The sequence below is a fragment of the Lissotriton helveticus genome, chromosome 5_1 (genome assembly GCF_964261635.1).
Source record: "Lissotriton helveticus chromosome 5_1, aLisHel1.1, whole genome shotgun sequence".
Classification (NCBI taxonomy): domain Eukaryota; kingdom Metazoa; phylum Chordata; class Amphibia; order Caudata; family Salamandridae; genus Lissotriton; species Lissotriton helveticus.
The window spans coordinates 1,773,204,586-1,773,216,182 of record NC_136065.1 but is presented as its reverse complement, the minus strand read 5'-3'; the positions used below and the strand labels follow the sequence as shown (position 1 = coordinate 1,773,216,182).

Below are 11,597 nucleotides of genomic sequence, written 5' to 3'. Positions count from 1 at the left end.
GTGCTGGGGGCGGGGACAGAATGTTGAGCGGGTGACGGGAAGGGTCATCTGGTGAAGGTTGCAGAGGGCATAAACCCGGATTAAAACATTCCGATTTTCAGTGCACATTTCGGGGCTGGGCCTGCGGAAGGAGCCCCGGGCTGTGGCCGAGAGAGCGGCCAGCCTCTTGCTTCGGAGATTTCCTATCTCAATGCCATTATATTCACCCGAGCTCTCGCTCGCCTCTATGAATACCTCGCGTCTTTTCCCATTTTAACACTTCTAGCCTTTTTCCTTAAGGTTAAGTGGGCTATTTGCAGAGTCCCCTCCCGAGTCCAGGCCCCCCTGTACACGGGCGCTGTGCCCGTGAGCTATCTATAGCTGCCTCCCGGCCCTGCTTTGCGAGGGTATTATGTGCGTGCCCCACCCCTCCGGGATGAACCAACAGCTTGGAGGTGATGGGGGCTCTTGACAAAGGACAATTGTCACCGCCCGCGCCCCTCCTCTGCCGCCAGGCCCCTCTCTCCATGCCGGCCAGCCTCCTTTTATAGTCAGCCGGAGTTGCTCCTGCGGCTGGTCCGCCCCCAGAAGCCTGGGGCTGGAGGTATATAGGGGCGCAGCGACGTCCCCTGCTGTCCTGCTCACCTCTGTGCTCTCTGCTCCTCCTCTTCTCCATTCATCTCGGTATTTCTGCTCCTCCTTTTGTGCACCCATTCTTCATCCCCTGCTACTCCTCTACTCCCGTTCATTTCTCATCAATGACATCAGGGCAACTTGTTCCTCCTTTTTTCCATTATCCTCATTAGTTTTTGCTCCTCCTTTTCTCCACTCGTAGCGGTACTTTCCGCTTCTTCTTTGACCTCACCACGCCATTGTCCTCCATTTACCCCAAGACTATAATCTACTTTTCATTATTCACCCTGGTGTGCTACGTCCCCGTTTTTGTCTGCTCGTCTTTTTCTTCAGCTGTCAGTATTCACTGCGCCTCATTTCCCCCCACTTGCCTGGCTTCTCTGCGCTTCGTTTCAACGCTCCCACTACTCTGCTCCTCATTTTCTCTGCTGATTTGAAAACTCGACTTCTTTTCTCCTGCAGGGGGTAGTTCCCACAGACTCCAGGCCCCATCATGCCCCCCAAGAAGATTGAACCCAAGAAGGACGCCAAGGCGGCTCCTGCCGCAGCCCCTGCGCCCGCCGCCCCCGAGCCCCCGAAGGAGCCTGCATTCGACCCTAAAAACATTACTGTGAGTATCTCGTATATATTGAATTGCAGTATTATTCTAGGCTGGCTGTGTGGGAGAGACATATTTCATTGGCACTTGTCGGATGTGAGATGTACCGAGTGACATGAAGCTTACAGGTCCTTTTCTTGCCTGGATCCCTTCCTGCTGTGCACGTGTCTGGTATGTGTGCGCGCGGGCGGTGCTATGCCCTCGTATGCATTTCTAGGTTTATGGGTGTCACGCACAGTCACAGTGTTTCCAGCTCGTGCTCTCTTGCCCTGTATTTGCTAGTTTTTGTCCTGTCTTGGTTCGCCAGATGTGTCTGTTTCCAGCCGTGAGGTCATTGTTCGCCTGTCTTGGGATGTGCCTGTACCAGCCCATGACCACTCGCCCTGCATGATCCCGTTATTTGCCTGTCTTTCTGATGGCCAGGGGTGCCTGTGTGTGCCTGTCATTAACCAACAGTCACTGCACGCGTGCATTTGTTTATTGTTTTCTTGTCTGAGGATATCCAGATGCGCGCCTTTGTGGCTTTTCTAGGCCTGGTCACTTGCCCCGTATTTGCTTATTGTGTGCCAGTCTTGGGATGCGCAGACGGGCTTGTACAAACCTTGCAGCTGGTTTTATGTGCAAGGACAGAGCCTACAATAAACAATCCATGTGATGTCCCCTCCCCCCCTGTGCATGTTTAGCCCCCAGGTCCCTGTGCAAGAGGGGCTCGTGGGAGCCATGCATTCACTCTCAGTGCACAGTGCACACCACCGGAGTGAGTGCAGCCACCCTGCAAGCGTGCACCGCACACATTTTCACTAAAAGCCTGTGCCCCGCTGGGAGCTCACAAGAGAGTCCCCTACAGGCCAGGAGGCACCGGGCGATGAAGCATGCCACCGGCTGTGGGCGAGGGCAGCCACCCTTTATTAATGTCCACCATGGGCTATAGTATCACGAGGGCCTTATCTCAGTCCACTCATCCGGATTTGCCTGCCATGTCTGAAGCATCAACCGGGCACTCTGAAAACTTTATCTCTTTCACTGTCTTGGGATGTGTCGGGTTCAGGCCATGGCCTCTGGTCCTATATTTAATCATTATTTGCCTGCCCTAAGATGTCCAGATGTCCCACTCCCCGGCTCCTCTCTCGTATTAGCATATTACACTTTAAACTAGGATAATCCTCAATATCACATTTTGAAAGACTCACGTGGAATTTATAACTCTCTAAATCTAAACATGTCTCTACAGCAAACCCAGTGCCCATGGGACACCGGTCAGACAATGATGAAACATAAGTTAAGAAATGAAATGAAATGAAATGAAAAAGAAATTTATAAAGCGCTCTGTGGCCATGCGGCTTCCTGGCGCTGAGGAACACATCGGAAACTGCCTAACTGGTGCGAGAGAGATTAGCCCGGGAAAGCCTGAAGAAAGAAAAAAGTTTTGAGGGCTTTCCGAAAATGAGAAAAAATGGGAATGGAGCGGATAGAGAGGGGAAGAGAGTTCCAGATTTGTGGAGCACGCACAGAGAAGCGGGTGCCCCCTGTGCGGGACTTACGGAAGCGGGGAACGTGAAGAAGAGAGAGGGAGGAAGATCGGAGGGAGCGAGGAGGGGCATGGGAGGAGATCAGAGAATTGATGAAGAGAGGAGCGGACCGGGCCTGCGCCCGAAAGGCCAGGCAGGCAAGTTTGAACTGGGACCTGAACTGAACGGGGAGCCAGTGAAGGGTTTTTAGGGCGGGAGTGATGTGAGAGAACTTAGGTAAACGAAGGACAAGACGGGCCGCCTGGTTCTGGATGGCCTGGAGACGACGGGTCTCGTAGGCAGGAATGCCTACATACAGGCCATTACCATAATCCAGGCGGGATGTGATGAGGGCAGTGATGATAACTTTAAGGGCATCAACAGAAAAAAACCGGGAGATCTTACGGATGAGGCGGAGGGAGAGAAAACAAGAGGATACGACAGAACTAATGTGCGCATGCATCGAGAGGTCATTGCTGACCTTGATGCCCAGAGTCCGGACAGAGGGAACCGGGGAAGGTGGAGGACCAAAAGAAAGGGGCCAGTGGGCCGAGGACCAGGGGTTAGAGGGGCCACCAGTGAGGACAAGCTCTGTCTTGTCAGGGTTGAGCTTCAAATGATTGAAGCTCATCCACTGAGAAATAAAGACAAGAGTTGACCTGAGCTTGGGAAGAGAGTGAGTGGGAGAGGATAGATCAAAGACGAGCTGGAGGTCATCAGCGTAATTATACACTGAGACCCCCAGCTCAAGAAGAGAGGAAATGAGGGGGCGGATATAAAGGTTAAAGAGGAGGGGGGAAAGAGAGGAACCTTGGGGTACCCCACACGTGACCGGGAGGGGAGGGGCCGAGAAAGAAGAGAGGTGGACTGCCTGCGAGCGTCCCTGCAGAAAGGACGCGATCCAAGAGAGGGCAACGCCCTGAATGCCCGCTGCGCTGACACGGTCAAGAAGAATAGTATGATCGACCGTGTCAAACGCAGCGGACAGATCCAAAAGGACTAAGGCCTGAGGAAGGTTACCATCGGCCTTGCCCTTCAGTTCGTCAAGGACCGCAAGGACCACGCCCTCAGTGGAGTGGCCCGGTCGAAAGCCGGCCTGATGGGAGGCCAAGATGTTATTCCCCTCGATGTAGGAAGAGAGGCAAGATGTTACATGGCTCTCGAGAATCTTCCCTAGATAGGGGAGGAGGGAGATCGGCCTAAAGTTCGATGGAAGGGAGGGATCCAGGCCAGCTTTCTTCAGGATGGGAAGCACGATGGCAGACTTGAAAAAAGAGGGGACAGAACCCAGAGCCAGACAGGAGTTGAGGAAGGTTAGGGGGGGGGTGGGACAACTAGTGAATAAGGTTCTGAGGATGCGAGCAGGTGCGCAATCCACCGGAGAGCCGGACTTGACCTTAGCAAGGAGGCCAAGAAAAAGCTCAGGTGAGATGGGTGTGAAGTGATCAAAAACGGGGGAAGAAAGGGGGGGATGGTCCGGTATATCAGGGGGAGGAACAATCGGGATGTTGGCCTTAATGATGGTTATTTTATTGATGAAATAGGTGTTCAAGGAGTGACAGAGGGATTGCGAAGGAGCAGGGGAAAGACCAGCACAGTCAGAAGTGGCCAGGCTACGGACCAGAGAAAAGATCTCGCGAGTTTTGTTAGCCGAAAAGGCAACGCGGTCCGAGAAGTATTTGGATTTGGCTGTTAAAATAGCGGATTTGTAAATATTGAGCAGGGCCCTATATTTCAGGCGGAGAGTGGGGCAATAAGTGCGGCGCCAACGACGTTCCGACCGTCTGAGCTCAAGCTTCAGAGATCTGAGGTCATCGGAAAACCACCTATGGGCGTCGTGAGGACGGGCCGATCGAATCTTTTTAAGAGGGGCGGCCAGATCACAAGCCGCGGAAAGCCAAGTGTGGATGGCATCCGCCTGATTCTCCACAGAGAGGTCAGTCAAAGCGGGGGCAGATAGAGAGAGAGAGGAGGAAAGATCATTAAGATCAACCTTATTCCAGCACCGAGCCCAGATGTTCTTGGGCAAAGTAGATTTCTCGGGCTGACCTAAGGGGATTGAAAAGGAGATCAGAAAATGATCAGACCACCCACAGGGGGAGATAGAAGACACCAGGGGATTGCAACGGAGAGACCAGATCTGGTCAAGAGTATGACCATGGATGTGGGTAGGGGTCAGGACGTGGGATGAAAAGTTGAGACAACAGAGAGTAGCAGAAAAGTCTTTCGAAAGGGGGTCCTCCTGCGGGTCGCCCGGCCAGAAATTAAAATCCCCCAGCAGAATTAGCGACGAATTGTCTACAGCCAGGGTGGCCAGGAGATCCTGCAAAGAGGACACAAAAGAGGACATGTACTGAGGGGGGCGGTACAGAAGAATCACCGTGAGGGGGACCGGGAGGTTGAGAGAGCGGGCCACCAGAAAATCTACATTGGTAATGCCAGGATGCGAAAGAAGCTGGAATTGCAGGAATCGACGGACTATCATCGCCACGCCGCCCCCAGGTCTTCCATCTGGACGGTCGGCACGGAGGGCATAGTGAGTTGCAGGGAGAATGGCAAGAATGTCAGGAAGTGAATGAGAGGAAAACCAAGTCTCAGTGAGGAAGAGAAAGTCCGGGGGGTCCGTGTCCAGTAGATTGAAGAGAGCGGTTTGATTTTTTACGGCGGAGCGTGTGTTCAGGAGAATAGCAGAGGCATTAAGGGAGACAGGGGAAACACAAGGAGGGGGGGACGGAGAGGAGATCGGAGAAGACAAAGGAGGCAAGGCGACACCGGACAGGGGGGGGGCGTAGATGCCATGCGAGGATAAGTGAAGAGCTATAGATGGGGAAAGAGGGATTGAGGCAGAGAAAGATGAAAGTTGGGCCGAAGAATACGCCAGACGAGGAGCAGAGTCTGTGGCCCCTGGTCCCGGTCGGTCGCGGACGGGCGCAGACGGGCTTGCCTTAGGCGCGCCTTCGGCGCGCAAGCGGCGCGCCCGCTGCGCCCGTCCGCTGCGCGAACGGTGGAGGCACATGTTAAGTAGTGAGAGTGGGAGGTGAGATCCGAGAGGCGTGGCCAAGAAGTGGGCGTGGCCGGGAGGGCGCCCGCTGAAGGCGGGAAGCGAGTGTGAGGGCTACCGCTGCAGCGTCCAACTCGGCTGCGCGGGAGGGAGGGAACAAGGGCAAGGACCCTGAACAGGTAAGGAGAGGGTGGGTTTAAAAAGCGCACTCAGGCGCTGAGAACTCAAAATAATCAGGGCTGATAAAGTTTGGCTGCTAAAAGCTCCCGCGGAAGGCAGGGGGTGATCCTGTGGCGAGTCAGCTAGCACTCAGCTGCTAAATAGTGTCCAAGGGGGCGTGGCCAAGAAGTGGGCGTGGCCGGGAGGGCGCCCGCTGAAGGCGGGAAGCGAGTGTGAGGGCTACCGCTGCAGCGTCCAACTCGGCTGCGCGGGAGGGAGGGAGCAAGGGCAAGGACCCTGAACAGGTAAGGAGAGGGTGGGTTTAAAAAGCGCACTCAGGCGCTGAGAACTCAAAATAATCAGGGCTGATAAAGTTTGGCTGCTAAAAGCTCCCGCGGAAGGCAGGGAGTGATCCTGTGGCGAGTCAGCTAGCACTCAGCTGCTAAATAGTGTCCAAGGGGGCGTGGCCAAGAAGTGGGCGTGGCCGGGAGGGCGCCCGCTGAAGGCGGGAAGCGAGTGTGAGGGCTACCGCTGCAGCGTCCAACTCGGCTGCGCGGGAGGGAGGGAACAAGGGCAAGGACCCTGAACAGGTAAGGAGAGGGTGGGTTTAAAAAGCGCACTCAGGCGCTGAGAACTCAAAATAATCAGGGCTGATAAAGTTTGGCTGCTAAAAGCTCCCGCGGAAGGCAGGGAGTGATCCTGTGGCGAGTCAGCTAGCACTCAGCTGCTAAATAGTGTCCAAGGGGGCGTGGCCAAGAAGTGGGCGTGGCCGGGAGGGCGCCCGCTGAAGGCGGGAAGCGAGTGTGAGGGCTACCGCTGCAGCGTCCAACTCGGCTGCGCAGGAGGGAGGGAACAAGGGCAAGGACCCTGAACAGGTAAGGAGAGGGTGGGTTTAAAAAGCGCACTCAGGCGCTGAGAACTCAAAATAATCAGGGCTGATAAAGTTTGGCTGCTAAAAGCTCCCGCGGAAGGCAAGAGATTGCTTTAATAACCCATGCACTCCTATTGTAATCATGTATTATTTAAGCTCATCAGCTTTGGTGTCAGGGATACATAGAACACATTTTTGTGATCATGTTAGGTTTTTATTAGCATCCTGAAGAAGCCTCTTGATTGGTTGAGCCATAAATGATGGAAACCAAGGCCCCAAGGTTTGCTTCCTGGGTCTGCTGCTGATCCCTCCAGTTGCTGGTCGCACGGGGGCATTGAAGGCAAGGGGAGTCAAGTGGCTTTGAGCCCTGCCGGTGGTGCAGCGGATTGTGATGGTGCAGGATATCGAAGGAGTGGCCCCAGGGCCTGTGTGGCTGGGTCCCTCGCGTGCTCCTTGTGCAGGGCTGCAGGGGCAGAGCTTATGCCTTAAGGTGGTGCTCTAACCAGTAAGACTGTGTCTTCACGATTTCATCTCCTCCTCCCTGTTGCTCTTCCGTTTCCTGTGGGATTGCAAGGATGAGCTATTCATGCTGTCATCTTTGACTCCGAAGAGCAATTACCTACACCAACTACATTTCCAACAATGTGCACCATTGATCCAGTAGCGGAACCAGGAGTGCTTTCCCACCAGAGGGATTTAGTGGTTTTCCACCTTCTCCTATTTGACTTCGCAGTGCTTTGCCTTTTGCTGCAGAAGTCTTTGCCTGTCTGTGGACAGGCTTGTTACCATGCAAGTCAGGATCCTGTAGTTTACGGGTGAGCATCCACATCTCATTGGGCAGGTACCATCAAGAGACGTTGGACTGATAAAGCGGGAACTTGGTGCCAGCGTCTTCAACTGTTATTGTGGCTGTTTCACTCTTTATCAGGAAGAGCCTGATGAGTTTATTTCTTTGGACTTTGTAAATATGAACTTATTCTATTTTCATCTGTTTCGTGTCTTGCAACACATACATGAACAAACTTGGACTACTGGAGTTTTTCATATTGGTATTTTGATGATTACTTTGTCTTGCAGTGACTTTGGAATGGTAAACAAACTACGTACAATACCATTCCAAGATGGTAGCCATGTTTAGACTCAAATAATGGCCCTTTTGTTGTCTAACAGTCAGTCATCAGTGTGTAATTATAGATAGGCTACACTTTTCATAGGAAATGTAGTTTTTGTTTTCCAATAACATTAGCACTGCTTGAGGAATCCGCATGAAACTTTCGAAGAAAAAGTTCACCAACTTTGGCTTCTTCATTGAATGTTTTTCTCTGATTCGTCAGGTGGGGCCAAGAATAAGGGGCGGGGGTCCCAAAGTGCTATTTTCCGTTTTAATTCCAATTGAAAGGTTTGCTCTCGGATACAAAAAAACCCAGCTGAACCAAATTACACCAAATTTAGTACAAAGGCAGAACTTTACTCAGAAAAGTGCGTTTTTTGATTTTGTGTAAATCTGTTCAGCTGTTTTTGAGAAATTAGCATTTAAAGAGGGTCTTGGGCTGACATGAAGGGGTTACACTCAGAAAAAGTTATAGATATCTGGACCATTGGGTACTAAAGCACTCATGTGGTACCAAAAATAAAAATAAATAGTCACATATAATTGAAAGTGTAAGCTTCTACTACTGTCGGCCATTTCGGTAAAGCGGATCTGGAGTAGGAACCATGGCAATAAAACAATGTGATTGACTGATCACACCATAACAAAATGTTGCAGCCACCATTAGAAGAATCAGGGACTCAGTCATCTAGTCCTGAAAAAATATTTTTAAAATAGGGCACATAAGGCGATCTCAACAAATAGAGGGGGGACTAGGAGCTAGTTATGGTCCAGTACCCGTGCTCCTGATGCTAATCATGAAACCAAATGGGGGGTAACTGTTCCAAAAGTGGGGGTGCTAAAGACACCCATTCACCAGAAGTAGGGGAAAACAATGGTGAAAGTAGGTACCTAGGTTTAGAACCTACTAGTAAGAGGCAAGTGCATGTCTTGTCTCTTGTTGCCCTCACACACCCCGAAGGATGTCATGCTTCATCGTCAGACGTTTGCTCCCCGTCGGGCTGGTGCTGCAATTCCCACGGGTCCCTCGAAGGGTCACTTTAGCGGAGATCTTTTATAGAACAGCTGTCTGATGCATGCAGGTGTGTGGGGTGAGGGGGAGTACTATGTGAAGCGTGAATGAGTGTGTTAAAAGATAAAACTGGCTAAGGGATATCAGGAGTCGATACACTTATTGTGTGGGTACCCTTATAAGAATAAAGGACTCCAAAGGTCCTGAGTTACTCCAACAGGCGTAATGTGCCCAAGTAACTAAAATTGACCTTTTAAATTTAGCGACTCCCGGTATCCCTTAGCCAGTTTTAACTTTTCTGTGTGAGGGCTACAAGAGACAAGACATGCACTTGCCTCTTACTAGTGGGTTCTAAACCTAGGTACCTCTTTTCACCATTTTTTCCCCCTACTTCTGGTAAGTGGTTGACTTTAGCACCCCCACTTTTGGAACAGTTACCCCCATTTGGTTTCACATAAGGCGGTAGCCTTGATCTCTCACACCCATGTGTGATGGGTTTCCCAAATGGACCCTCCATTAGGTTAAAATAAAATATATATTTTTTGTTGTGGGAACCACAGTTGCAGCAGCGGTATCAGTCCCTGTTGTGTGCTACTGCAGTTCCTACCCATTATCACAGTACCAAACATTTTTAAAATTTAAAAAGAGTTAGGAGGGTCTGCAGATAACCGCCATTATGTGGGACGTAGGCCATGCGAAGTGGGGTTGGATTCCTGAATTGGAATGGGCTTTGGACCAACTCCCTACATGCATGGCTGAAAGCCTTAGACAGCAGGGGATGGGAGTGGCGGTCCATGGGGAGTTATCAGGAGGTTGCACACAGGAGTTCGGCACACTGCCTGGCCCATTGCTGTGCCCTGTGGCCAACCCCCAGCTGTGCATGACCAAAGGCTATGCGCAGCATAGCTGGCCGTCTGCGGGCGGATGAGTGCAGGCTCACCGTGGGGTCGGAGGGTTGGCTGGAGGACCTGGCCAAAGGCCATGTACTGCAGCAGGTTGGGCACAGGGCCAGCCCACACTGCAATTTACTGACGCAGCTATAGGGTCAGCTGCCTTTGCAGAGTTGCCTGGAGGGCCTGGCCAAAGGCCAAGCCCTGAGGCCAAACCTCCTTTGCACGCAGTTTATGTAATCATTGATGCCATCAGTGATGTCATATGTGAAGTCATAAGCAGTGCAACAAGGCACGATAGTTGGTTAACTAAATTATAACCGGCAAATTTAAGTTTTTCACTATTTTTTATGTTAGTTCGTATATCATTTCAATGCCTAATTACAATGTCACTTTAACCTTTGTTTTTTAGTGAGAATAACTTAATATATATATATATGTCTCAAAACAATACCCTTTCAGACCTAGAGCTTCACACAAATTATGCAAAAAAAGGAAGCAGAGAACTCTTGGTAGTTCCCAAGTTTAAGGGGAGAGCAGCTCCTGTATAGAGTACCCCACAACACCAGCAACACTGAATCTGCTCACCTCAAATGTCTGCTTTTCAATTAAAGTTCTTAAGAATAGGATTAATATAGTGCTATCCATGCTGAGCTAGAAAGAGACACAGTCTTTTCGCATTTCTACAGCAAAGTCTTTAAGCATAGGATTAGTTAGTGTCATCCCTGTTCAGCTGTAAAATAACAAAAGCCTTTTACCACCCGGGGCACAGTATTACCACTTTGGATTGGTAAAATACCATCCAACCTAACCTGAAATTAATAAAAAAGCAACACTTGACTTGTGTTTTGCTGTTGTTACAGCTCTTCAGAGAGGTTTAACTTTGTCCAGATCCAAAGAAGCACCCAGTATGACTCAAAACAGTACTCTTTCAGACATAGAGCACCATACAAATTATGCAAAAAAGATTTGCAGAGAATTCTGGGTAGTTCCCAAGTTTAAGTTGAGAGCAGCTCCGAGATAGAGCACCCTAAAACACCAGCGACAATCTGAATCTGCTCACCTTAAATGTCTGCTTTTCAAGCAAGGTTCTTAAGCATAGGATTAGTATAGTGCTATCCACGCCGAGATAGAAAGAGACAAAGTCTTTTCTAATTTCCATAGCAAGTCTTTAAGCATAGGATTAGCTAGTGTCATTCACGTTCAGCTGTAAAATAACAAAAGCCTTTTACCACTTGAGGCAGAGTATTACAACTTTGGATTTGTAAAATACCATCCAAGCTAACCTGGAATTAATAAAAGCAACCTTTGACATGTGTTTTGCTGTCGATACAGCTCTTAAGAGAGGTTTAACTTTGTCCAGACCCAAAGAAGCACCCAGTATAAGTCAAAACAATACCATTTTAGGCCTAGAGCCCCGCACAAATTATGCAAAAAAGACAGCAGAGAATTCTGGGAAGTTCCCAAATTTAGATGGAGAGCAGCTCCTATATAGAGCACCATACAACATCAACTCAAATGTATGTTTTTCAAGCAAAGTTTTTAAGCATTTGATTAGTATAAAGTCATCCATGCCAAGCTAGAAAGAGACAACGTCTTTTGCCATTTCTACAGCAAAGTGTTCAAGCATAGGATTAGCTAGTGCCTTGCATGCTCACACTCCTGGATGTGTTTTGCAATTCTTATTTCGTGGCAACGCGTTTGGACCTTATGGTCTTCCTCACTTTGTAAGTCTCATATACATATCTGAGGTACCTCCCTGTAGGAAAAAGAAAGGCATGGTAAGAGGACTCTGGTAGGCCCATAATCATGCCTTCATGGGTCTTGTTGAACCT

The 11,597-nt window shown here is 50.1% G+C and overlaps 1 protein-coding gene across 1 annotated transcript in view; it reads left to right on the top strand.

Moving 5' to 3' along the window:
• Window positions 1–1,074: 1,074 nt before the first annotated feature.
• The window catches only part of MYL4 (myosin light chain 4), a 36,111-nt gene continuing 25,588 nt past the window's right edge, over window positions 1,075–11,597 (top strand). The window contains exon 1 of the mRNA XM_078645043.1: window positions 1,075–1,222. Coding sequence (XP_078501169.1) covers window positions 1,106–1,222 — 117 coding nt within the window. The 5' untranslated portion in view covers window positions 1,075–1,105. The remainder of the gene's footprint in view (window positions 1,223–11,597) is intronic.